The 26908-nt window shown below is 47.2% G+C and overlaps 1 protein-coding gene across 3 annotated transcripts; it reads left to right on the top strand.

Annotated features, from left to right (window-relative positions):
* Window positions 1–1777: 1777 nt before the first annotated feature.
* Window positions 1778–26505, top strand: KCNN1 (potassium calcium-activated channel subfamily N member 1). Of its 3 annotated transcripts, XM_044658652.1 has the most exons (10): window positions 1778–2176; window positions 5028–5123; window positions 10287–10705; window positions 11935–11943; window positions 14628–14769; window positions 15148–15258; window positions 15619–15746; window positions 24910–24918; window positions 25729–25798; window positions 26192–26505. In XM_044658652.1, exons 1-10 carry the CDS (start codon window positions 1778–1780, stop codon window positions 26420–26422), a joined length of 1614 nt encoding a protein of 537 aa, XP_044514587.1. In that variant the 3' UTR covers window positions 26423–26505. The 3 variants fall into 3 exon arrangements, with proteins under 3 accessions (XP_044514587.1, XP_044514586.1, XP_044514585.1); XM_044658651.1 differs by lacking the exon at window positions 11935–11943; XM_044658650.1 differs by lacking the exons at window positions 11935–11943; window positions 24910–24918.
* Window positions 26506–26908: the final 403 nt, after the last annotated feature.

Below are 26908 nucleotides of genomic sequence, written 5' to 3'. Positions count from 1 at the left end.
TGTTTTCCAAGGTTTCCTATACTCCGATTGTCAGGCCCTGGAGTATAGGCATCTTCTCCCTTCCGTGTTGGGAGTAGACAGTCACCAGGGCACCAAGAACTTCCCCCTCCTACTTTCCTGACCCACCCCAGAGAGCCTTCCCTCTTCCCCATCCACGCTGTGGACTCTTTCACCAGAGCTCTGTTCCAAAAGCTCCTCCTATAGGAAGGCCACCCAGATTCACTTTAATCAGTTTTGATGGCTTCGTCTTAAGAACTCTGAGCTTTTATAGGTTCGGCTTGTGTGTTGTCCATGGCTATTTGTTACCTGGCGATTGTTGTGGTCCTCTGTCACACAGAGGGCTCAGGAGCTAAGGACACCAAGATGAAGGGGCTGGGCTAAACGGCCTCCGGGGATCCCTTTCAACTCTGGGATCATGATCATATGATCCCCAGGAACTCCTCTCTGGGCCTCAGTTCCTCGGGTGTCCAATGGAGAATGGATATCTAAGGCCTCTGCTGGTTTTGAAAGTTCTGTGCTGAACAGAGAAGTAATTCCTTCTGCAGGGCCATCCATCTCCACTGAGGCCAGGGTACGTAAATAGTGTGTACGGACTTCCCTTCGGAAGCAGGGGACCTAAGTAGAACATCCCAAGGTTTGGAAACCGTGAAAGACATTGCCAGAGAACTGAGGTGAAGTTTGGGTATTTTCTAATGTTCTCTCCTAACCTGGCTACCTTCTGACTCCTAGAGGCCTTCTCTTTTAGGAGTCTGAGAGAGGAATTTCAAGAACCAGAGACTCATTCCCCATACATCAGCCCAACCTGATCAGGGAGCAAAAGATGCTGGGGGAACAAGCTTAAAAGGAATTCGCATGGTATAGGAGTCCGTTTCCTTGTATGTAAGATGAGAGTGTCAGCTTAGATGATTCCCAAAATCCCTTATTCAGCTCTAAATCCTAGATCCCTTCAGGTTCTTCCTTCTTGCCCCTGTGGGGAAAGAAGTTAGAATTTTTAGAATTTGGACTTAAAGGATTCCAAGAACCTCCGAAGTGTAGGAAGTTCCATTTCTACCCGAGTAGGAAAGTATACAATAGCATCCCTGACAGCTAGGCCGCTTCCATTAGTGGGGAACTCTCCACTCATTGGGGCATCCCATTCCACTGTCAACTGGCTCTCATGGCTGCCAAAAGGGAGGCATCTGTGGAAAGTGAATTGGACAGGGGGGTCAGGAAACCTGAGCATTCACATCCTGACTCTTACTAGTTGTGTGACCCACCCTTGGCAAATATATATAATACATACATATATATGCACACATATATATATTTGCCCCCCCCCAAACCTCTTGGACCTCAGTTTTTACATCCGTTAAATGGAGATGATAGTCCTTTGACCACTTCCTTCCCAGGGCTGTTCTGTAACGCTTATAGAGCCCTAGAAAAAGAAACTGGCACCAAAGAGTTTCATTCCATCAAGATTCATACATAGATCATAGAAGGAGGGGTTAGATGGGATCATAGGAATTTTAGAGCTGACCAGGAGCTCAGAGAAGACCCCTTTCACCTCACTAGGAATTCCCTCTGTGGTGTGCAAGACAAATGGACATCACCTCCGAGTCCGAGTTTGCCTCTCTCATGCCATCCAGTGACGGTGACTCCTACCTTGCCTCATCGATGGGGCCCTCCTGCCTCACAGCCTCCCCCTTGCTGCCCACAGGTTGGCCCCGACAGCAGGAGGCTGAGCCATGCCATCTCAAGATCCGCAAGCAGCGAGCCCAACCCCTTTGTCCCGAGAGCCATGAACAGCTACAGGTACAATGGGGGTGTGGGACAGCCCCCGGGTGGTCTTGGCTTCTCCGTCTGTGAGCCCGAGGGCCAGCCCTTGCAGGCCCTGGGTGGTGAGGGCACCGGTCGGAGCTCGAGCCTGGAAGTGGTCGTGTCTAAAGGGGAGCAGGTGCGGGTGTCCCCGGCCAGCCTGCACGACCGGGTGGAAGAGGAGGATGAGGAGGAAGAAGAGGGAATCCGTACTCCCCAGAGGACCCCCAGGAAGTCCCAGAATGTCAGCTACCGGTTAGGGCGCCGTCGGGTCCTCTTTGAGAAGCGGAAACGGCTCAGCGACTATGCTCTTATCTTTGGCATGTTTGGCATAGTGGTTATGGTGACTGAGACGGAGCTGTCCTGGGGCGTCTACACCAAGGTACTGCTTTCTCTCTTGGATCCCTCCCCTGCACCCCAACCCCTCCAGCAGGAGCCTTTGGCCGTGCCCTGAGTCCAGTCTCCTGGGAGATAGAGTCCGTAGGGGCTGGGCTGCAAGGGGATAGCAGGAGGCACCCCAGATGTTCCCCCTCTGGCATTGTCTCCTATCCCCTCTGTGCCCTGATGGGTCATCCCTCCCTTCTCTCTGAACGTCACTAAAGCTGGGGCCCACAAACCCCCAGGAGGGCCATGGACCAATGTCAGGACATCTGTAAACTTGGATTGGAACAAAACCGACATCTTTATTAGCCCTGACCTTTCACAGAAACTGAGTTTTGATTTTTTTTTTGTCTTATTGCATGATGTTTTTCAGTCTATTACATGAGTGAATTATGCTAGTCCAAATGAAAGATCAGACCCCAAAATGGTTACATTATACAAGACTGGATTATTTTTTAATTTATTCTGAGAAGGAAAAGGTCTGTAGGCTTCCTTAAGCTGCCAAAGGACTCCATGCTACATAAAAGATTAAGAACTTTGGGGCTAGAGGATGAGGGGCTGCTGAGTGGCAGCGGAAAGAACATCCTGGCTTTGGAGTTGGGGGACTTGAATTCAAATCCCATATTTGATATTTATTATCTGTGTGATCTTGGGCAAGTCACCATCTTTTGGGGCCTGTTTTTGCAATTGAAGAAGGGAGGGTAGGATTCTACCCTTCAGTATTTCTTGGCCCTAGATCTGTGACCTTCCTTCTAAGTTGGTCTCTGAGTTAAGGCTGGGGAGAGAGGCCAGTTTTGCTCTTGCCCATTATTTCTCTGTGTAATGCTATCTCACCGAAGCCTTTTCTCCATAAATGAATGTCTAGAAAAGAGCCAAAAGACAGGGAAGGAGGGCAGTAGGCCTTTGGGCTCTGGAGCAGGAAAACCTAAGAGAGAAGAGCTAAGGAAGAGGAAGAAGGGAAAGAAAGCTCCTAGATGATCTGAATCAAAAGGGAAAAGAAGCTTTCCTTTAGGATCCTGCAGCCAGTTCCCACGTTCTCTAGGTCTTTGCCCCAGTCCTCTGATTCCCTACTGGATGTGTGACTGCAGACCAGTTACCTACCCTCTCTGGTCTTCGGGTTACTTCTTTGTCTGGGATGCAGCCCTCAGGCATCAGGAAGAGGATGTGTCCTTCCCTTCCTTCAAGCTGACCTCCTAGGGAGAATGTCTGAGATCTAACTAGTTCCTGGGCCAGAAGAGCTAAGACAAGAGGCTTAGGGAAGGCCCTATAACTCCCTGGGTGAGAATGGATACGTTATTTCATTTCCCCATCCCAGAATCACTTTCCCCATTTGCAGAATGGGCATGAGAATATTGACAGCAAGGAGGTGCCTCCTGTTAATCTATTGTGTTTCACATCAGTCTTTTTCCTTAATTAGCCCTGGAAGATGTGGGCTGCAAAGGGCCCTGTAGCCTCAGTTAGGAGACCCTCATTGGGTCCCAGCTCCGAGGCTTCAAGCTATGTGATTCTGGGTAAATGTCTTCATCTCTGAAGCCTGCTGTGTCTTTATCTTTAAGAAGGGATAGCGAGGTGGCTCAGTGAATTAGGAGTCAGGCTGGGAGAGGGGAGGACCTGGGTTCAAATCTGGCCTCAGGCACTTCCTACCTAGCTGGGTGACCCCATGGCCTAACCTTTACTGCTCTTCTGCTTTGGAACCAATACATAGTATTGATTCCAAGACAGAAAGGAAGGGTTTAACAAAAAAGACAAGAAAAGAAAAAGAGAAGGGATTGTTATACGTTACTGATGATACATATAAAACCCAGCTGAATTGCTCGTTGTCTACAGGAGAGGGGAGAGAGGAGAGGAGGGAAAGTACATGAATCACGTAACGTAAGAAAATATTCTTAATTAATTAATTAATTAATTAGATGGATTTAAAAAAATAAAAATAAAAACTCCACTTTGTTGTAATCAAAGCACCTGGCAACAAAGAGTGGCAAGCCCCAGAAGTATCCAGGTCCTACTGAGGAGGCTAGAAGAAAAGGGAGACCCAGAGAGGTGCCCTAGCCTGTGAGGGCCAAACCGCCCTGAGAGGAGAGGCTAAGGCTCACAATTCTTTCCAATGTATCTCCTGGTCTTCGATCCACAGATATGGAGTGAGTTTCTAAGTGCAAAGCCCCAAGGGTAGAATTTCCTGTTGCTTCAGACCTATTAGTGAATAATTGCTCCTTTTTCCTCGTTGTCCTCCCCTGTTCTCCCTCCAGACTGTTGCCCAAAGGAAAAGCTGGGGAGCTTGGCCTATATATAGGAAAAAATATGGGATTTGGAGTCAGGCCCTAGGTTCAAATCCTGCCTCTTGTATTATTCACTGTGTGACTTTGGTCTTTTAAAAATGAGGGTATTATCTAGTTGAATTGCTCATCTGCTCCGGGAGAGGGGAGGAAGGAGGAGAGGGAAAGAACATGAATCATGTAGCCATGGAAAAATATTCTAAATTAATTAACTAAATACATTCAAAAATAAAAATAATAAATAAATAAGGGCATTATAATTAATCAGTGCTGTCTGAAATCCTTCCAGCTCTACATCTTACAATCCTTTGATGTTTTGATGTCAGGAGGGTCCGACCACCCCACTCACCCCATCCCTCTAGATCAGTGGTTCCCAAACTATTTTGGCCTATCACCCCCTTTCCAGAAAAAAACATTACTTAGTGCCCCCTTACAGTTATTCGCCACCCCCAAATGCACCTGTGGCCATCACCACCCCCTGGATCACTGCAGCACCCACCAGGGGGCGGTGGTACCCACTTTGGGAATCACTGAGCTAGACCCTGAAACTATCATGGACTTATTTCTCTCTGTTCCCAGGAGTCTTCATATTCATTTACACTAAAATGCCTTATCAGCCTCTCCACTGTCATCCTGCTGGGTCTCATCATCATGTACCACGCCCGGGAGATCCAGGTGAGTGAGTGCTCCCCCACCCCACCCCCAGCCCTCCACCCCACTTCTGGCCAAAGCCTTGGAGAAAGGCCTCTGCTGGCCCAAGGGAAGGGGGCTTCTGCCCCGAGAGACCAGTCTGTGTTTTCCAAAGGGATGCATTCAATTCACTCAGCCAACAGAGATTCTTTGCCTACTATGGACAAAGCCCTGTGCATGTTAAAGACAAAAATGAGACAATTCTTGTCCTCTAGGAGAGTCTATCCTTCGGGTAAAGAGCAAGTAACAAAACAAAACACTTGCTTGGGGATGGAGAACAGATCATTCAGCAAAATTAAAATATTAACTTACCATATATAACTTTTAACTGACAATATGACGTACTTTAATTATGTCCACAAATCTAATATTACCATTAAAAAAATAAATACAATTGAGACTTCTAGCAGCATTTTCTTTTTTTATTAATTTATTTATTTTAAAATATTTTTTCTAGCAGCATTTTGTTTTTTATTTTTATTTTAACCCTTACCCTCTGGCTTAGAATCAATATTGTGTATTGGTTCTAGGGTAGAAGAGTGGTGAGGGCTAGGCCATGGAGATTAAGGGGCAAAGGACAGAATTCCTAGGGCACTTTCTTTTCTTTTCTTTCCTTTTCTCTTTTCTTTTCCTTTCTTTTTCTTTTTTTCTTTCCTTTCCTTTTCTCTTCTTTTCTTTTCAAATCCTCACCTTCCATCTTAGAATCAATACTGTGTATTGGTTCCAAGGCAGAAGAGTGATATGGGCTAGGTAATGGGGATTAAAGGGGAAAGGACAAAATTCCTAGAGTACCTTTCTTTCCTTTTCTCTTTTCTTTTCCTTTCTTTCTTTGCCTTTCCTTTCCTTTTCTCTTCTTTTCTTTTTAAACCTTCACCTTCCATCTTAGAATCAATACTGTATATTGGTTCCAAGGCAGAAGCATGGTAAGGGCTAGGCAATGAGGGTTAAGGGACTTGTCCAGGATCACACAGCTAGGAAGTGTCTGAGGCCAGATTTGAACCCAGGATCTCCTGTCTCTAAGGCCTGGCTCTCAATCCACCGAGGCACCCAGCTGCTCCCTCTAGCAGTATTTTATAATAACATAATTCCTAGTTTTTCTTTGGATATACATCAAGGACCTCTAAAAAGCAAATTCCTCTACACAGTGGACACTTTCTTAAAATGAACACTTAAATAAACTGTGTATGAGGACAGCCTTAGTTAGAACAATCTGACATAGTATTCAGCTAGGTGGGCAATAAACCCCAGGACTAGATGGAAAAGCTTTCTTTGCAAATAAATTTCAAAAACAAAGTTAACTTTCTATGATTAAATATTTAAAAAAATATGTGGATTTGCTACAATAACTATGATGTGGTGGAGCAACACTTCTCTATCTAGAATGCATAACAGGTCATTTATAAACACTGACTGATTCTGATTAAGAAGTTAATGTAGCTAGCTGTGTGACCCTGGGCAAGTCACTTAATCAAATGACCTAGCCTTACTACTCTTCTGCCTTAGGATCTATACTAAGGATCAATTCCAAAACAGATGGTAAGGGTTTAAAAAAAAAAAAAAAAGAAGTTAATGTAATGCTGACTAATTAGAAAAAAGAATTCTTTTTCAGGTAATTATAGACAGTTCTGTCATGTAAATTTCAAGGCAAGTTTTTTTCCCATGTAAATCAGATCCCCAAAGAATGTTTTGAGTTGGCCTAGTACATTTCTTTTGCTCCCCTCCTGCCTTGCATTATTTTTCTCTCCCGTTTCATTTTGTGTGTAAACAATATGCCAGTTTAAAACGAAAACTATTTTATGTATTAAAAGTAATTCTGGGGGGGCGGCAGCTGGGTAGCTCAGTGGATTGAGAGTCAGGCCTAGAGACGGGAGGTCCCAGGTTCAAATCCGGCCTCAGACACTTCCTAGCTGTGTGACCCTGGGCAAGTCACTTGGCCCCCATTGCCCACCCTTACCACTCTTCCACCTATAAGTCAATACACAGAAGTTAAGGGTTTAAAAAAAAAAAAAAGTAATTCTGGATTTTAAAAACCACGAACTAATGAAATCTATTCAATGACACTAATCTGACTAAAGAAAAAAATGACTTAGACTAGTAATAAAAAAAAAGACTGAACACATTTCAAGAAAAAAGAACTGTCTGCTGAGAGTTTTAGTTCAGCCGTTTCAGAATGCTGCTCTCTGTTTTATGGGGAATCTGAGGGGAGGGAAGATTCCAAGCAGAAGGCATAAATGTAGCCTGTATTGATTTAAGTGGGGAACCAACTAGACTATGAAACTGTAGGATAGACTTCAGCAGAACTCTCTACTCTTGTTGAGAAAGCTCTTCTCAGGGTAGCTGGGTAGCTCAGTGGATAGAGCACCAGGCCTGAAGTTGGGAGGTCCTAGGTTCAATTCTGGCCTCAGTCACTTCCTAGCTCTGTGACCCTGGGCAAGTCACTTAACCCAGATTGCCTAGCCTTGCAGCTCTTTTGTCTTTAAATTGATACAAAGACAGAAGGCAAGGGATGAAAAGAAAAGAAAACCCTTCTCACCTTCTCTTTCCCCAAACTCACCATCCTCCACTAGGTCACTCTCTTCCTTCCTGCTAAAGAACTTATCCGAATAATTGGTCAAATGCTTTTCCTTCTTGGTTAGTTCATCCTTTCTTAATTTACAACAGACTGATCTACAAGAAAATCTTCTTCCCCATCGCTTACAAACCGGTTATCTCACAGAAATTGGTTCAAAGATTCTAACTGAGCCAAATTTGTTCTTCCTTTTTCTGATTTTTCCTGGCTTCCAGACTTGGAGCCTTTTCATTTCTAGCTGGGGCTCTGAGCTATTTAAGTCATTTCATTTATCCACAATATCAGTAGATTTCTAATGTGAACTAAGCCGAATATTTCCTGCTTGTAAAAGAATCAAAGCCAAATCCTTGATTCTTCCCCCTTTCTTTTTTCAATCTGCAGCAGTTCCTTAAGGGTTATTCGAGCTTCCGCTTCACCTTTCCTTTCCCATTTTGGCGTGGCTTTCTGGGCAGATTGTTCTTGCTTTGTTCTTTCCAATTAGAAACATCTCTATGAGGGTGGACTCACAGGAATGGCTCACTTACTGTCCCCAGACGAAGTTATCTAGAGCAGACCACAACCTCATCTGGTGGTTACCGATGGGGCCGCGTTCCTGATCATATGCCTGTACTCGTTCTCAGGATGAGTCGGACACGGGCAACAAGGCTCAGGAAAGAGTATCAGGGGCTTAACCCTTCCCGTGCTGCTTCTGTTTCTCAGGACTCCCACGGCAGGCTTTGCTCAGCCGTTCCCAAGTCCACAGGCGCTCCTGCGGCTGAGAGTGATGCCACTTGGAGAGATTTTTGCAAGTAGGCCTTTCCCACCATCTTTGATTTCCTTGGGACGTGTGCCCAGGAGAGAAGCCCACTGGGTCAAAGGATGTGTATGCTGTTGCTGTTGTTTTTCTAATTCATTTTATGGATGCCTTTTGTCCACCTGTCACACTTAGTTCCCAGCCCACCACCAGGACGAGCCCTCCCTGGTGACAAAAACAATTTGTCAAAACCATCGTCTGGAGAAGACCGTGTGTGGCCGGCTCCGGAGTCCAGTCATTCCTGCCTGGCTGTGCTCGGCTTCTCCTTCGCTGCTTGCTTGCTTTCCATTGATTTGTCAGTGTTCAGTTTGACTTGGAAACGAGTTGGATGATCTTTTTCCAAATTCTTTTCTCAGATGTTTGTGTCACCTTCCCAGCTTCTGTTCCTTACAGGCTCTTTTGGCCCTGACATTTTTGTCTCAGGGGCCCTTCTCTGCCTAGACAACAAGAGGGTATGTGTATAAAATGTCCTGGGCTGAGAATCTGGAAGGCCTGAGTTTTTAAATCCAGCCTCAGACTCTAGTCAGGTCATTCAACCTCTGCCTTAGTTTCCTCATCTGTAAAATGGACATCATAATAGTACGTGCTTCCCACCTGGTGGGTATTATGATAACGTTAACTCTTAAATTGTTATCGTCATCTTCCGTGCTTATATCTCTAGTGCCTAGCACAATGCCTGGAATATAGTAGGTATTATATAAATGTTAATTATTATGATTATTATTTTATTCTTTGTACTTATATCTCTAGGACCTGGCACAGCACCCAGCACATAGTAGGCATTATATAAATGTTAAGTATTATTATTATTTTATTCTTTGTACTTCCATCTCCAGGGCCTAGCACAGCACCTGGCACATAGTAGGTATTAGGTAAATAGTAATTATTATTATTATTTTATTCTTTGTACTTATACCTCCAGGGCCTGGCACATAGTAGGTATTATATGAATGATGATGATGATGATGATGATTTTACTCTTTGTATTTATATGTCCATTGTCCAGCACAATGCCTGGCATATAGTGGGTATTATATAAATGTTAACAATTATTATTATATAATTCTTTGTTCATGTTAACTAATAGTATTGTTTTATTCTTTGTATTTATATCTTCAGTGCCTGGAACATAGGGATTATATAAATATTAACTGTTATGATTATGATTATTATTATATAATTCTTTGTACTTATATCTCCAGTGCCTGGCCCATAGTAGGTATTATATAAATGTTAACTGTTATTATTATTATAATATAATTCTTTGTTAATGGTAACTATTATTATCATTTTATTCTTTGTACTTGCATCTTCAGTGCCTGGCACATAAGCATTATATAAATATTAACTGTTATTATTATATAATTCTTTGTGCTTATATCTCCAGTACCTGGCACATAGTAGGTATTATATAAATATTATATAATTCTTTGTGCTTATATCTCCAGTGCCTGGCACATAGTAGGTATTATATAAATATTATATACTTCTTTGTGCTTATATCTCCAGTGCCTGGCACATAGTAGGTATTATATAAATATTAACTGTTATTATTATATACTTCTTTGTGCTTATATCTCCAGTGCCTGGCACATAGTAGGTATTATATAAATATTAACTGTTATTATTATTATATAGTTTTTTGTGCTTATATCTCCGGTGCCTGGCACATAGTAGGTCCTATGTAAACGCTTGTTCTCTGCCTCCCCACCTGCGTCTGGTAGAGGCCAAGGCCTCGGCCCCGTCTGTCCCACAGCACTCAGTCTCCCTCTTCCTCCCTCTGCAGCTGTTCATGGTGGACAATGGGGCTGACGACTGGCGCATCGCCATGACCTATGAGCGGATCTTCTTCATCGCGCTGGAGCTGGCGGTGTGTGCGGTGCACCCCGTGCCCGGCCAGTACCTGTTCACCTGGACGGCCCGCCTGGCCTTCACCTACACCACGTCGGTGGCGGATGCTGACGTGGACGTCATCCTCTCCATCCCCATGTTCCTGCGCCTCTACCTCATCGGCCGAGTCATGCTGCTTCACAGCAAGCTCTTCACGGACGCCTCGTCCAGAAGCATCGGGGCCCTCAACAAGATCCATTTCGACACCCGCTTTGTCATGAAGACCCTCATGACCATCTGCCCTGGCACGGTTCTGCTCGTCTTCAGCATCTCTTCCTGGATCATCGCCGCCTGGACCGTACGAGTCTGCGAGAGGTGCGCCCGGCGCCTCTGTGCCTCCCAGCGTTTCTCCCTTTCCAGAGTCAGTGTGGCCTTCCTTCTTTCTTCCTTCCGAGGTCCCTGGGACCCTGGATGAACCCACCACACCAGACTTCTCATCTCAGCTCTTCCCCACCCACCCAGGGACCTTCAGGACCTCCTCGTTCAGTGCAGCCCTGACGTCCCCTCCCTGAGAGTCCCTGTGACCCCAAATTCCTGTCTGACTTCAGCCCTTCCCCACCCACCTGAAGTCCCCAACTCTTCTCCCCCTTCCATCTTTAGTGTTACCTTCACTTTCCAGATCTTCTCCCCCGCCCCTTAGCACGGCCCCTGACTCCTTTCCCTGTGAGTTCCCCTGAGGCCCAATTAGCCCCCCACAAACAGCCTCTGGGCTCCCAGCTCTTTTTCTACCCCTTCTGTCCTTGAGGAGGTTCTCACTCCTTTCCCCTGGGGTCTCTGTGATCCTCAAGCTCTTCTCCTCCACCTCCAATCTCAGCGAGGCCCTATTTCCATTTCTCTCTGGGTTCTCTGTGACCCCCCCAACTCTCCCATCCCACAGCAGGTCTCCGTGGCCCCAGCCCTCTTCTCTGCACCATGGAGATGCTGTGGCATTAGTCTTCCCTTCTCTGGGGCCCTCCGTGATTTCCCCCCAGTCCTTCTCTCATCTGACCCCCTCTGTGACCGATAGGGATCGCACGTGTCTGGGTCCTGGAGACTCGCTGCCCTTTAATACTCTCAGGGACCTCATCTTCGGGGACTCCCGAGGTCTCTCCCATCCTCAGTGCAGCTCCAGGTTCTCGGTGGAATTGGGATGTACGTTGCCTCCTTCCCTAGACCCAGCTCTTCTGACCCCCTGACACCGAGGAGCTCCCTCCTTTCCTCTCCTATCTGGTTCCTCTTGACCATCCTTCTTCTAAGCATCCCCAGGGGCCCGAGATGCCAACAGGCTGTCATCCGCCCTGTGCCCTTTAGGCTAGAGACCCTCTTTTCTATCTGTCCTCCCCCTGGAGGAGCTCAGAGTCGGATGTGAGCGACTAAAAGCACCCGGCCCAGGGACCGTCGTGCTTGTTCCACGGGGCAAGGAGGAGCCTTGGCAACGTGGCGGATGGTGTGGGTCTCTGGCTTCCCCACCCCCTCAGCCCTTTCTCTCCATCTTCCCAGAGGGTAGGCAGGTGCTTCATTTAACCAGCTCTCCTCTTCCCTCCCCTTGCTCCGTCATCTGATAGGGAAAAAATGTGAGTCGGCCTCCCTAGCACGGAGCTGTTCTGCTCCCCGCCCCCCCTTCCCTGACTCATGCCCATCAGAATTTATGATTAGCTGCTCTGGCTGGAGGGGGGTGGGCTGAGGGAGGGGGCAGGCAGAGAGGCCAGGGAATATGAACCTTGAAAGGTTGGAACCACTGCCCTGGGGGACCCCTGCTGCCCCAGCCCAGCTCCAAGGGAATCGGCCCATCTTCCAGCCCCGTGTCCATGCCCATCTGTGCTACAGGGGCATCATTTCTCCAACCTGAGCTGGAGAGGAAGAAGGGAGGGACAGGGCCCTGGCGTTAGCCCTAGCTGGCCCTGGTCAAGATATTCTGTTAGTCCTGGGAGAGAGCTCCGACCCTCCTGCCCAGAGTCCCAGATTCCCCTGGCAAGAGAACGCTTACCAGTCCTCTGTTCCTGCCCATAGAACTCGAAGTCTGGGTGAGGACATAAGGCTTACTGGGGAGGGGAAATCAGAATGATAGAGTTAAGTTGGAGGAATGGTTGGTTAGCCTCCCAGGAAGAGGCTGCCCCACTCCGGCTTGGGAGTGGGAAGAGCCAAATTCGAGTCCTAGCTCTGACACATCCGTAAGTCTTTGGGGGTCCCATCTGTAAAATGAGGGGGCTGAGCTTGGATCATTTTTAAGGACCCACCTTGATTTAAAATGAACACCCTGTGAATTCATGGAAAGGAGTCTTAAAACCTTAGAATACTAGACCCATAGAGCTGGAATGAGGTCTCATAGGAAGCTCGTCCAATCTTCCAAGACAAGAATTCCCTTGCAAGTAGATATCCCACCTCTGCTCGGACACCTCCGGTGCTGGGGAGCTCTTTCCTTCCCTTAGGGAGCTCGTCCCATTATGGAAGAACTCTGGCTATTGGGGAGTTCTCTCTGCTGCTCTCCCCATAATTTTCCACATTAGTTCTAATTCTGCTCCCAAGCGGAGTCTTCTGTTCGCCCCATGACAGCAGTAGGTCTGAGCTCTGAAGACAAGAGACACCCTAAGCTAGATCGAGGTGCAGGAGAAAAAAAGTGTGGCTGGGAACCATTGGAAGGCTCTTCTAGCTGGGCCTTGAAGGATGTATAAGGAGCGTCCGAGGGGAGGAGAGCAGGCTCAGCTTAGGGTCCAGGCCAGGCTGCCTCTTCAGCCCAAAGCAGAGCCAAGCTCGGAGGAGATCTCAGGTCTCATTGCCCGTGTTCTGAGGTTCCAAGCTGCTCCCTTCAAGGATCACTTTCTGCCTCAGCTTCCCTGATTTCTGGGGAAGGAGGAAGGAGCCTGGGAAATGAGTGTGTGTTGGGAAGCAGGGGGAGAAGCGGCCAATCCTAAATTCTAAGTCCGGCTTGCTTAAAGCTGCCTGTCTCTCTCCTCTGTGGATGTGTCCCTCTAGCCCCCCGCCCTGCCCCGCATGACCCCGTGTCTGTCCCCTTCCTCAGGGGCTTTCTTGGCACTCAGTGTCTTGGCACTCATTCTCTGTAGACCATGTCCAGCAACCCCAGCCAGCTAGTGCTTGAGGCTCCAGGAGCCTGGCCTTCATTCCCAGCCTCCTTTGTGGGGGGACCTGCCAGGGTGGAGCAGTCAGGAGCTGGTTAGGTTTGGGGTGAGTGTCTGGAATAACCAGAGACATGGAGGGAGTCTGCTCTATCTGGGCCCCAATGTGAGGTGGAGACAGGAAAAGACTTTCAAGGAAGCCAGGACCACTCACCATTTCTGTTGGGGTCCTGTGGCCAACTTTGAGGTCGAGGGTAGACAGTCTTCTTGAACCCAAGGTAGATCCTGGGAATGTCCTCCCTACCCCCAGCCCACAAGCCTTAGCATTCCGAGCTCCCTGGGTCAGTTCTCTGCCTCCTCCTCTTCTCCCCCAAATAATTAAATCCCAGGTTTTCTTCTGAGCCCTTCCCCCTCAAAGTAGGCTAGGCATCGAGAGAGCCAGGTTCTGCCTTTGACTGTATGATGTGGCCAAGTCCTTGCCCCTCTGGAAGCCTCAGTTTCCCCACCCACATAATGGGGGTAATAATCCCTCCCTCCCTGTCTCCTCAGAGGGTAGAGGAAATAGTTGGACACTGTGCAAATAGTCTCAAGACTAACTGAGCCCCGTAATCCCCAACCACCTCCCTCGTGTTTCCAGTCATTCCTGGGAACATCCCCAGTGACCAGGAAAGCACTTCCTCGTGTCCAGCCTGAATCTCCTCTCCCCTGCTGCAGCTTCTGGTGCCTGCTGCTGCCGCCACGCCACCATGTCCCTTGCTGACTGTCTGTGTGTCTCAGTTTGTCTCTTGGCTGTGTGTTTCAGTCTCTTTCTGCTTCCTGGGCTGGGGAGGGGGAGTGGTAAAAGCCCCCTCCCGCCCCAGCAGGCAGCAGGGTGGGCAGGGGGTGGGGAGGGAGCTCTGACCCCTTCCTCCCTCCGAGGCTGAGCCCGCTCTGTCCGGGGCCCCGTGAAATGCTGCCTTTTCCAAGCCTGGGCCAGCTCAGACCCAAGTCCTTCCAGCTCCCGCCTGGGAGCTCCCCCCGTCTGGGGCCGCTCCGCTTTGGGCTTTATCAGAGCTTCCTCCCCTCCAGGCAGGGGTTGTGGAGAGTGGGCAGACCCCATGCCTGGAATTCCTGTTTTGGCAGCTGGCAGGGCAGGAAGAAGCTGCCACGGGGCTGCCCTGACGTCAGCCTTCCCTTCCCTACAGGTACCACGATAAACAGGAGGTCACCAGCAGCTTCCTGGGGGCCATGTGGCTGATCTCCATCACCTTCCTGTCCATCGGCTATGGGGATATGGTGCCCCACACGTACTGTGGCAAGGGCGTGTGTCTCCTCACGGGCATCATGGTAAGGGGGCCCCATTTTGGACACCCCCTGCTCTGTGGGAGGGAATGTTGGCTCTGCCCTAGGTGGGGAGAAGGAACGATCCCTGCTTTGGGGAAGGGCATCTCCTGCCCCTTCCCTGCTTTTCCTGGGAGGAGCCTGTGCCCTGCCTACCTGAGAGGAATCTGGGGGGGGACCTCAGTCCTGGGGTCCTGGAGATGTTGGCACCCATAAGCCTCCCCTTAGAAGGGTGCTGGGAGCACACCCCACCCCGCACCGTCGCCATTTAACAGGATAACAGAAGGAAGACTTGGAGCCTGGGGGCTAAGCCAGGGCAGCGGGGTGTGGGGTGGTGCCTGAAGAGAAAAGGGGTCACGGCCTCACCCTAATCCCCTTCCCCAGGGCGCTGGCTGCACAGCCCTGGTGGTGGCTGTCGTGGCTCGGAAACTGGAGCTCACCAAGGCAGAGAAGCACGTTCACAACTTCATGATGGACACTCAGCTCACCAAGCGGGTGAGTGTTGGGGTGCTCCTCCCTGGGCACGTGCCCGCTGCTGCTGCCAGCGGAGCTTCCTCTCTTCCCGTCCGTCTGCCCTACCCTGGCTCTGGCTCGCTTTCCCCAGGGCCCGTGGGGGTGTCCCAGGCACACACAGACACGCTGCCGGATGGGCCTCGGCCTCGTTAGGTGGTCAGGGGGGCATGGGGAGTGGGCGCAGGATTCTGGATCTGCAGATTCCCAGAAGAAGGGCTGACTAGGAGAGAAGACCCAGAGATGTGCCCTGGTGCCCGCCAAGAGCCGGTCCTGGGTGCAGCTGTGCCCGCAGACCCAGGGGCCCGGCTGATCCATCCCTTTGTATGCCTCACCCCGGCCCAGGTCAAAAATGCTGCCGCCAACGTACTCAGGGAAACGTGGCTCATTTACAAACACACCAAGCTGGTGAGGAAGCCCGACTACTCCAGAGTTCGGAAACACCAGCGTAAGTTCCTTCAGGCCATCCATCAGTAAGTTCAACACCTTTCCCTGCTTCTGTTACCGGGTCTGTCCTTCCCTCCTGAATACACACGAACCACCCAAGGCTGCCTCTGTTGGACAGTCAGCCAGCCCTCTGTCCGTCTGTCCATATGTCCCTTGAATATTGGGAGGAGAAACAAAATATGGGCCTGAGGCCTGGCTCCCCTGCTCTGTCGGTGCCCCCTCGGCCTCTAGGCTCCCTTCAGGGCTTCCCCGCTCTGCCATTCTGTGGTCCTAGAGTTTCTCCGGCCTTGAACCCTAGGGAAAATGTGACCCAGAGCACACCCCGCCCTTTAAAACCGGCAGTGTTTTCCTGTTGGGAACTCTACTGCGAGGGGAAGTTGAATTTCTGCCCGAGAAAGAACATTACTCAGTCGGACATACATTTGTTTACCACCTCCTGTGGGTACCATAAGCGTGTTGAGTACTCTGGTGCCTCGTCCATAGGAGAAGCTCCGTGGGAGGGGATAGAGAAATGTTCATTGATTCATCAGAGCAGATTCCTTGGCTTCACCCTGGTGCTCACTGTATGGTAGGCCCTTTGTGGTACACCCAGGAAATGAAGCATCCTACAGCAGGGAGGACAGATTAGTAGGGACATAGTGTGTGTGAGAGGGAGTAATGCGTAGTCCGTCTGGGGCCATGTTGGAAAGGGCATCCTGGTGCCGCAAGAAGCACCAAGGGCCTTAGAGACCATCTAGGCTGAGCCCCTCATCTTACAGAAGAGGGAAGACTGAGACCCTGAAGGACAAATCACTCGACCCAAGTGATGTTGAGTCTGAGCCCACCTGCTCTGGCTCCCAAGCCAGGGCCTTTCCTTGACCACACCAGACCACAAAGGGCCTCGAATGGCAGGCTAAAGAGTGGAGACATTCTTCTTGGAGCCATGGAAGAGTATTTTGAGCTGCATTTTGGGAAGAGGGATGAAGAGAGGCAAAAGTGGGGGATGGCTAGAAGGCTGGTGCAGTAATCCGAGCTAGAGGGGATGAATGAGGTCATGGGCCTTTCGGGATGGAAAAGAACGGGAGAGATGTTTGGAAGGAAGAGGGAGCGCTAGGGCTTGGCCTCGGAGAGAAAGGGATGAGCCTGGGAGGTCTGGGGTTTGGAGCCTGGAGGATGGGCCGTGCAGAGCCACCACTGGTCCCTATTTGGGGGACCAGAAGAGAACAGGCTCATCATGGCACGATGAGTCACTTCCAGCAGAAGCCATCAGAAACGTGGTCCAGGCACTCCCAGCTGTTCAGGGTTGTCAGAGTGGGGAGTGGGGTGGGCCTGAGAGGCGCCCACAGACCAAAGTCTGCCCCTGGCCTGCAGTGGAGGGGAACGGACGGTGCTGAGCTGAAGCCTTGGCCCGGCTACCTTCCTGGCTGTCCGGGCTGGGCAAGGGCTGAGAGTACCCCGAGCTACCCCCTCCGTGGTTTGGTGAGTGTGTGCTCCACTCATGCTTGACCTTAGGGCCTCGGCCGTAAGTAGGAGGGCCAGTTTGCTCCATAAGAGGAGTGTGATGGAGGCTCGGGCTCCTGGGGCCGCCGGGCACTCCTAGGGCAGCTTTAGTGCCTCGGGGCCTCGGCTCTCTCATCTGGAAAATGGAGAAGAGAGCAGTCGTCATGCCCCCCTCCTGGGGCCGCTCCAAGCGAAGGGCTTTGTGAGCCGCGGAGCGCTGTGCCGGGGAGGGCTGTGCCGGCGTGTTCCTTCCCAGGATGAGAGTACAGCTCCTGTATGTTTAATGAGGCAGCTGACGCCAGGCCAGCGATTTGGGCCCAAACCAAGAATGCGGTGTGGCCCTCCCAGACCAGCAGGGCCAATAAAAACAGCCGGGGAGAGGCCCCGGGGGACGGCGGGTCCAGGATTTGTCTGGAGTTGGAAAGAGGTCGCTTTGACTTAGAGTCCTGCCCCGTCCTGGCTGGGGGACCCTGGGCAGGGCCACTTAACCTCTTACTTCCCCAGGCAAGTCGAGGACAGTAAGTTGTCCCTTTAAGTTGCAGATAACTCCACCTTGCCTTTATTCAGCATTATGGCCACCCTATTAGGCACCAGAGGCCCAAAGAAAGACCACAAGGCTATCCCTGCCTTTGGGGAGCTTCCATTCTGATGGGGGAGATGCGTATAAATCAGAGCCTACCCACACAATGAATACAGAATAGCTGGATGGTCACATCAGATGGTTAGCAGGCTGCTAGGTGGGACAGATTTGGAGTTAGGAAGGCCCACGTTCAAATTCTGCCCTAGACACTCTCCGATTGTGTGCTGGGCAAGTCGCTCGACCTCTCCGCCTCAGTTTCCTCTTTTGTAAAATTGGGATAATAACAGAACCTCCTTCTCAGGGTGGTTGTGAGATTCTGTGACATCATTTGTGTAAGCTCTCTGCAAACCTGACCAGAGAGGAGGATGCTCGCAGAGGGGGGCGTCAGGAAAGGCTCCGTGTAGAGCCCCTGCCATCCCCCACCCGGCCACTCAGGCAGCGCAAGTCTGATCACCACTTTATACCAGGGGAAACTGCGAGGTTTAGCTTGGTTGGGGCTGCAGCGTGATGAGCTTGGATCTCCTAACTCCAAGGCCAAACTATGCTTCCATTCATTCAGTAGGCATGAATTAAGTACCTGCTGTGTACTAGGCATTGTTGATAGAGGAACAAGGAGGAGATAGTCCCTGTCCACGGAAGCAGAGCCAGGGCAGATGCCTCTTCTCCCATTTAGGGGAGGGGAGCAGAAGATGGAGGATACCAGTGGGAACTGAGTCTTAGAGACAGTCTGGGACTTGCCCAAGGTCATTCAGCAAGTGAGACACAGTCTCCAAGAAAGCTGGCTCATTCCCTTGCTTCGTACTGCCTCCTTGTGGCACAAACTCTACATAATTTTTTTAAAGTTACTTTGATGGATTTTTCCCCATACTGTATTGTTTTAAGGAAATATTTATAGAAATGCTTTGAGGAAATTTTATATATATAATAGATAAATAAGAACATATTTTTATTAAATATGTAGATAAATACTTAAGGAAAAGTTTATAGAAGTGTTTTAAGGAAATTTTATATATATAATAGATAAGAACATATTTTATTCAATAGATAGATAAAAATATTTAAGGAAATGTTTATAGAAACATTTAAGGAAATGTTATATATATAATAGATAAATAAGAACATATTTTTATTAAATATGTAGATAAATACTTAAGGAAAAGTTTATAGAAGTGTTTTAAGGAAATTTTATATATATAATAGATAAGAACATATTTTATTCAATAGATAGATAAAAATATTTAAGGAAATGTTTATAGAAACATTTAAGGAAATGTTATATATATAATAGATAAATAAGAACATATTTTTATTAAATATGTAGATAAATACTTAAGGAAAAGTTTATAGAAGTGTTTTAAGGAAATTTTATATATATAATAGATAAGAACATATTTTATTCAATAGATAGATAAAAATATTTAAGGAAATGTTTATAGAAACATTTAAGGAAATGTTATATATATAATAGATAAATAAGAACATATTTTTATTAAATATGTAGATAAATACTTAAGGAAAAGTTTATAGAAGTGTTTTAAGGAAATTTTATATATATAATAGATAAGAACATATTTTATTCAATAGATAGATAAAAATATTTAAGGAAATGTTTATAGAAACATTTAAGGAAATGTTATATATATAATAGATAAATAAGAACATATTTTTATTAAATATGTAGATAAATACTTAAGGAAAAGTTTATAGAAGTGTTTTAAGGAAATTTTATATATATAATAGATAAGAACATATTTTATTCAATAGATAGATAAAAATATTTAAGGAAATGTTTATAGAAACATTTAAGGAAATGTTATATATATAATAGATAAATAAGAACATATTTTTATTAAATATGTAGATAAATACTTAAGGAAAAGTTTATAGAAGTGTTTTAAGGAAATTTTATATATATAATAGATAAGAACATATTTTATTCAATAGATAGATAAAAATATTTAAGGAAATGTTTATAGAAACATTTAAGGAAATGTTATATATATAATAGATAAATAAGAACATATTTTTATTAAATATGTAGATAAATACTTAAGGAAAAGTTTATAGAAGTGTTTTAAGGAAATTTTATATATATAATAGATAAGAACATATTTTATTCAATAGATAGATAAAAATATTTAAGGAAATGTTTATAGAAACATTTAAGGAAATGTTATATATATAATAGATAAATAAGAACATATTTTTATTAAATATGTAGATAAATACTTAAGGAAAAGTTTATAGAAGTGTTTTAAGGAAATTTTATATATATAATAGATAAGAACATATTTTATTCAATAGATAGATAAAAATATTTAAGGAAATGTTTATAGAAACATTTAAGGAAATGTTATATATATAATAGATAAATAAGAACATATTTTTATTAAATATGTAGATAAATACTTAAGGAAAAGTTTATAGAAGTGTTTTAAGGAAATTTTATATATATAATAGATAAGAACATATTTTATTCAATAGATAGATAAAAATATTTAAGGAAATGTTTATAGAAACATTTAAGGAAATGTTATATATATAATAGATAAATAAGAACATATTTTTATTAAATATGTAGATAAATACTTAAGGAAAAGTTTATAGAAGTGTTTTAAGGAAATTTTATATATATAATAGATAAGAACATATTTTATTCAATAGATAGATAAAAATATTTAAGGAAATGTTTATAGAAACATTTAAGGAAATGTTATATATATAATAGATAAATAAGAACATATTTTTATTAAATATGTAGATAAATACTTAAGGAAAAGTTTATAGAAGTGTTTTAAGGAAATTTTATATATATAATAGATAAGAACATATTTTATTCAATAGATAGATAAAAATATTTAAGGAAATGTTTATAGAAACATTTAAGGAAATGTTATATATATAATAGATAAATAAGAACATATTTTTATTAAATATGTAGATAAATACTTAAGGAAAAGTTTATAGAAGTGTTTTAAGGAAATTTTATATATATAATAGATAAGAACATATTTTATTCAATAGATAGATAAAAATATTTAAGGAAATGTTTATAGAAACATTTAAGGAAATGTTATATATATAATAGATAAATAAGAACATATTTTTATTAAATATGTAGATAAATACTTAAGGAAAAGTTTATAGAAGTGTTTTAAGGAAATTTTATATATATAATAGATAAGAACATATTTTATTCAATAGATAGATAAAAATATTTAAGGAAATGTTTATAGAAACATTTAAGGAAATGTTATATATATAATAGATAAATAAGAACATATTTTTATTAAATATGTAGATAAATACTTAAGGAAAAGTTTATAGAAGTGTTTTAAGGAAATTTTATATATATAATAGATAAGAACATATTTTATTCAATAGATAGATAAAAATATTTAAGGAAATGTTTATAGAAACATTTAAGGAAATGTTATATATATAATAGATAAATAAGAACATATTTTTATTAAATATGTAGATAAATACTTAAGGAAAAGTTTATAGAAGTGTTTTAAGGAAATTTTATATATATAATAGATAAGAACATATTTTATTCAATAGATAGATAAAAATATTTAAGGAAATGTTTATAGAAACATTTAAGGAAATTTTATATATATAATAGATAAATAAGAACATATTTTTATTAAATTTGTAGATAAATATTTAAGGAAATGTTTATAGAAATGTTTTGAGGAAATTTTATATATAACATATAAATAAGAACATATTTTTATTAAATATATAGATAAAAATATTTCAGGAAATATTTATAGAAAGCTTTTCAGTTAACCAGGTGCTTTCTAAGACTTATCTGGCTCTCATTCAGTCACTTACTAAATGCCAGGCCCTGTCCTAAGAGCTGGAGACCCAAAGGAGGCCCCTGCCCTTAGGGAGCTCACAGTCTAACGGGGGAGACTACGTGTCAACAACTATGAGCATTTGAGATGTAGACAGAGCAGGCAGATGCTAATCTCCAAGGGAAAGCACCAGCTGGGGAGGGGACCAGGAAACGCCTCTAGAAGAAGGCAGGGTTTGAGCCGAGGCTTGAAGAAAGCCGAGGAAACCCTGAGGCTGAGGTCCAGACACAGGGTCAAGAAATGGAGGGGCCTGTACAAGAAACAGTGAGGAGACCAGTGTGGCTGGACAAGTGTGTGTGAGCTACTCGATGGGGAGGAAAGGGCCACCCTGGGAAGAGTATAGAAAACCAGGAGATTATATACTTGGTCCTGGAGGGAGGGGGAACCATTGATGTTTACTGTAAGTAGGGTTCAACTGGAGGGTATTAAGTGTGGCGGGAGACACAATCAGATCTGCTTTAGGCAAAAGGGCCTACCAGGAGGTTCTGTTAGTGATCTAGGCCTGAAGTGATGAGGGCCTGTGCCTAGACGGTGACTGCATGAATGGAGGATGGGCAAGAGTTTTTGTGAAGGTAGATTTGGGATATGGGACTAGGGAGTGGGTTGACTGGGAGGATGGAGGGGCTCCCAACAGGAATGAGGAAGTTTGGGAAAGGAGATTTGTTAGGAAAAATAGGAGGTTCTGTTTTGAGTTTGAGATGGCTATAGGACAGCACAGAAGTTAGGACTGGACAGATATGGAAATCATCCACATAGAAATGACCCTGAAATCCATGGGAGCTGATAAGCCAGATCCCTAAGCCAGTTATTATGTAGAAAAGAGAATAGAGGACCCAGGACAGAGCTTTGGAGGACACCCATGACCAGTGGGCACGACCCAGTAACGGACAACTGAGAAGGAGCTGTTGGATGGGTAGAAGGAGAACCTGAAATTTTTAGAGATGAGAATATGTAGGTGAAGTAGTTGACTTGACAGTGTCAAAGGCCTCAGAGAGGTCGAGAAAGATGAGACCTGAGAAAAGACCATTAGATTTGGCAATTAAGATATAATTGGCAATTTTAGAGAAGTTTCCCTCAACTAGTGAGGTTGGAAGCCAGACCGCAGACAGCATAGAGTGGAATGAGAGGAGAGAGAGGCACCAAGGGTAGATGACTTTCTCCAGGAGTCTAGGCAAGACAGGGAAGAGGATATTAGCTAACTAGGAAGGTAAGATCAAGTGAGGGTTTGTTTTTAAGGATGGGACAGATTTTTAGGTAACGGAGAAGCAGCCACTATACAGGGAGAGATGGAAGATTAGAGAGAGTGAGGATATAGAGGAGGCAATCCACTAGAAACAATGGGATGGGTTCAGGGATGCGTGGAGAGGGGGTTTGCCTTGGCTAGGAGAAAGGTCACCTCTTCATGTGAGACAGGGCAAAAGAAGAGGTCATGGAGGAAGACGTGAATGATGGGAAATATGGAGGTGGGGAGAAGAGGGAGCTCCGGGCATTTTTCAGTGAAGTATGAATTGAGGTCCTCAGCTAAGAGGGTGGAGAGAAAGAATAGTGGAGGATGGTTGAAGAGGGCTGAAAAGGTTTGGAATAGTCCCTGTGATGAGCAGGAGATGGAATATACTAGGAAAGTGAAAAAGGTTTGCTTTCACGCAGTGAGCACCTGGTTGAAATTTTGTATCACAAATTTTTTCCATTTTTATTTTAAAAATATTTTTCCGTGTTTCCATTTTTCATTTTCTTTCCCTCCCCTCTCTCGGATTTGTATCATAAATTTGTAATGGACCTGGTCACCTCCGTTTGGGTGAGTTCTCCAGCTCCATTCAAGAACCCCTGAACAGGAGGGGAGGTAGCCAGGGGGAGACATGAGCCATGGTTTTATTGGTGAAAGGACCTGGAAGCAAGGGATTGACCTGAGAGCATCGGCCAGAATCGACCTGATCACCAGGGGACAGAGATCAGGAAGAGAGACAGCGGAGTCTGCAGGGGGGCTGGTCTGGGAAATCACTTCTCTGAGTGATGGAGCGAGTGTAGATCACAGGGAGGATGAAGAACAGAGTGAGGGATGGTAAGGCAGAGGAAGACGGGGCTGATAAGAGGTTGTGATCACCCAAAGGAGCCTGGGGGGACACAACTGGAAATTCCACCCTTGTGGGCACTGATGGTGAGATCGAGGGTCCAGCCATCTTGGTGTGTAGCTGAGTGGAGGGGGAGGATGGGGCAGGGGAGCGGAGTAGATCCAGGAAGCGGGAAGCCCTAGTATTCGAGAGAGTATGAATATGTATGTCAAAGACTCCCATGTGGAGGGCGCCAGTTGGGGTGGAAAGATCGGCTTTCTCAGAATGTCTAAGGTCACACGGCGAATGAGTCAGAGATGGAGCTGGGAATAGAACTTGGGTCTCCTGACTCTCGTGTCTCCCTGCTGAGGTCTTGCTCAGGCTGATTGGAAAGCATAGCTGGGTACTTTGGGTCTCTGGTGGCCGCTGGGCAGAGGGAGAAAGGACCAAGGAAGTGGCTGGGCTTGAGGGAGGCCAGACGAGTCCAGGCTGTGTGCAGGATGAACAGGACAAAAAGAGGTGAAGTGGGGAAGCTGGAGGTACCAGTAGGTAGGAGAGAAGCAGCCCCAGGGTTTGGGGTCCTTCTGTTTGAATGGGGAGAGAGACAAATCCGAGGCACTCCCCGCTGGTACCTGACTGAGAAGGTCTTGCCATGAAAGCCCTAGATGGGAAGGCCTTGAGTCATCAGCCTCCCTCCGTCGTTTGGCATTAGAGCCTTGGGAGGAGGGGGCCAGGGGCTGATGCCTCCACTCTGCCATGGTAGGGGTGCCAAGGACTCTGGAATCCCTGCGAGCCCTGGGTCTGCCTTTGTCACCAGCTTCTGGCATGGAGTGGGGAGCCCCGGATGGGTTGGGCTTTTGAGGACGTGGGGATGCAGATGGTCTGCCGAGCCTTGACCAGTCTGCCCTCTGTCCGTATTTCTTTACTGGGTGAAAGCCCCAGCTGTGCCAGGGGACCAGAGGGGTGGGCTCTGCACTGAGGAGGCAAGAGCCATTCCCTCTTCACTCTCTGAAGACTCCAAGGGGTGAGGTCATTGTCTGGCCGAGGATGCTCGCCATGATAGATTCTTGAAAAGGGTCCCCAGGGCTAGCACGGCTTGGGCCTGTCCCCTCCGGGGTGTCAGGGTGGGGAGGTGGGCAGAGCTAATGGGCACCGTGCTTGGGGCAGGCGCTGATTAAAATCTACACTGTGATTTCTTTGCTCTGCTTGGTCCCACCAGGGCTCAGAAGTAAGTCCCACCCCCACCCCTTGGGGGTCAGTTGCTTGACCACTACCTGCATGGTTCTGCATCAGGGGAGGGACAGGGGGAGACATAATTCAGCCCATCTTTGGCCATGAGAACCACCAGGCAGCCCCTTCTTCCCCCTCCCCAGGGAGAGTCCCTGCCCCCCACCCCCACCCCAAGGGTAAGGCCTAGAGACCAAGCTGGTCTAAATGGGCCTCCCGAGGGGAGGGACAGGCAGAGGGTGTCACTCAGGCCACTGCCTGTCTGCCATGAGGCCCAGGGCATTTGCCCCAGGCCCAGGGGAAGGAGCAGACCGTGCCCGGGTGCCCTGGGGCTGGTCCAGGACAGAAGGGGCTCAGTGGCATAGCCAGACACCATCTCCTTGCACCTTAGACATCTGGGCATCATCCCCACTGGCCTGGCTTTGGGTCCCAGGTGCTACCTCTCTGGGAGGAGGGAGGGGAGGGCAGCAACCAGCAAGCCATGCACTCCTTCACCGTTCTGTCCCCGTGCCCTGCACCATGATGCCAGCTTCGTTTCTGACTCCAGGTGGATCACAACTAGGAGCGGAAAGAGTGGAGGAAATGAGGGGCCCGGGGAAACTGCCCCCCGAAACCCTCCATTGCTCTACAGGCTACCCCCTTCCACCTCATCTTCTTGCTGCATGTCCAGGGCATATCCCTGGGGGCTGGGGGGAAGGGGTGGGGGTGGGAAGCCTGCATGAAGGGGATGAGGCCCCTGGGGCCACCCCAAGCCCTGGCCCTGAGCCTCACCTCCTCTTTCCTCTCCCCCCCCAACCTCCTGTCTCCATAGGCTGAGGAGCGTGAGGATGGAGCAGAGGAAGTTGAGTGACCAGGCTAACACAATGGTGGACTTGGCTAAGGTGAGGCTGGCACTGCCAAGATTGGCAGGGCCCTGTGGGAGGAAGTGTGCTGGGGGAGAGACCCTTGTTTTGTGGACAAGCTTTTATCGTGTTCCTGTGCTTGGGGTGGGCCAGGGGACTCTGCCCGCTCCGGTTCTTTCCAAGTTCTGCAGTGCCAGCCAGCTTCTGAACTGTGGGTAAAGCCCCGTGCCAGATCCTGGCAGCAGGGCAGGGGCCTTGCCCTTAGAACTGGCTTTCTGGTACACTTAAAGGGTAAGAAAACAGTGCAGAACCGGGAGCCCACGAAGGCCAAGATTTGTTTCGTAAGGTCTGGGCCGGCATCCCCTCCTCTTGGGAGAAGGGCGTTCTCGGACCAGAGCCAGGACCTCTAACCTGGTGGCCTGTCCTCCTCAGACCCAGAACGTCATGTATGACATGGTGGCTGAGCTCCAGGGGCGCAGTGAGGACCTGGAGAAGCGGATCACAGCCCTGGAGACCAAGCTGGATACACTGGGGGCCACCCTCCAGGCTCTGCCCAGCCTCATCACCCAAGCCATACGCCAGGTGCCGGCCATGGCTGGGGACGTGGGCCCTGGGGATCCCCCCCGCCGGCGCCTGGCCTCCCTGGCCCCGGACAGCGGGTGACCCTGGGGTGGCTGGGGCAGGGGGACTTAACTCGGACCTTCAATGTTTAGCCATTGTGTGGCTGATCTCATTTGCTTTTTCTGTAAAGCCCTGTACAGTTATCTCTCTTGGAGTTCAAGATGGAGCTCGGCCTACTTTAGCTGGGGCCCTGACCCCTGGCGGCACCTCTTCTCCTGCTCTGGGTCCCCAGGGCTGAGGGCAGCGGCTCCCCGAGTCTGCCTCTCCTGCCTACCCTTCCAAAACCCCAGGGTGCCCTCTGAGGGGAGGGAGCCTCGTGGCAGGGACTCGGCCACTGACACCCCTTGAAAATGGGGGGATGAGGGGGGCTGTGGATGCCGAGCTCGCTTCCTTCTCCCAAGCCCCAAACGTGAGCAGGGGGAATGGTTGGTCCAAGCCCCCTTCCTCCGGGCAGCTTCTGGTGTCAGGATCTGAGGGAGCGACTTTGGGTCCTGTTTCTTGGGCACCAGGAAACTGGCGCCTTCTTAG

This window comes from Gracilinanus agilis, chromosome 1, assembly GCF_016433145.1.
Source record: "Gracilinanus agilis isolate LMUSP501 chromosome 1, AgileGrace, whole genome shotgun sequence".
In the NCBI taxonomy this organism is placed as follows: Eukaryota; Metazoa; Chordata; class Mammalia; order Didelphimorphia; family Didelphidae; genus Gracilinanus; species Gracilinanus agilis.
The sequence above is the reverse complement of the archived record's forward strand: the minus strand, read 5'-3'. Positions and strand labels throughout refer to the sequence as shown.

Coding starts and splice junctions, on each gene's coding strand:
- KCNN1 (XM_044658652.1), top strand. CDS start 1,778: ATGAACAGCTACAGGTACAATGGGGGTGTGGGACAGCCCCCGGGTGGT. Junction 14,770..15,147: donor GTCTCCTCACGGGCATCATG/GTAAGGGGGCCC, acceptor CCCCTTCCCCAG/GGCGCTGGCTGCACAGCCCT. Junction 25,799..26,191: donor CAATGGTGGACTTGGCTAAG/GTGAGGCTGGCA, acceptor TGTCCTCCTCAG/ACCCAGAACGTCATGTATGA.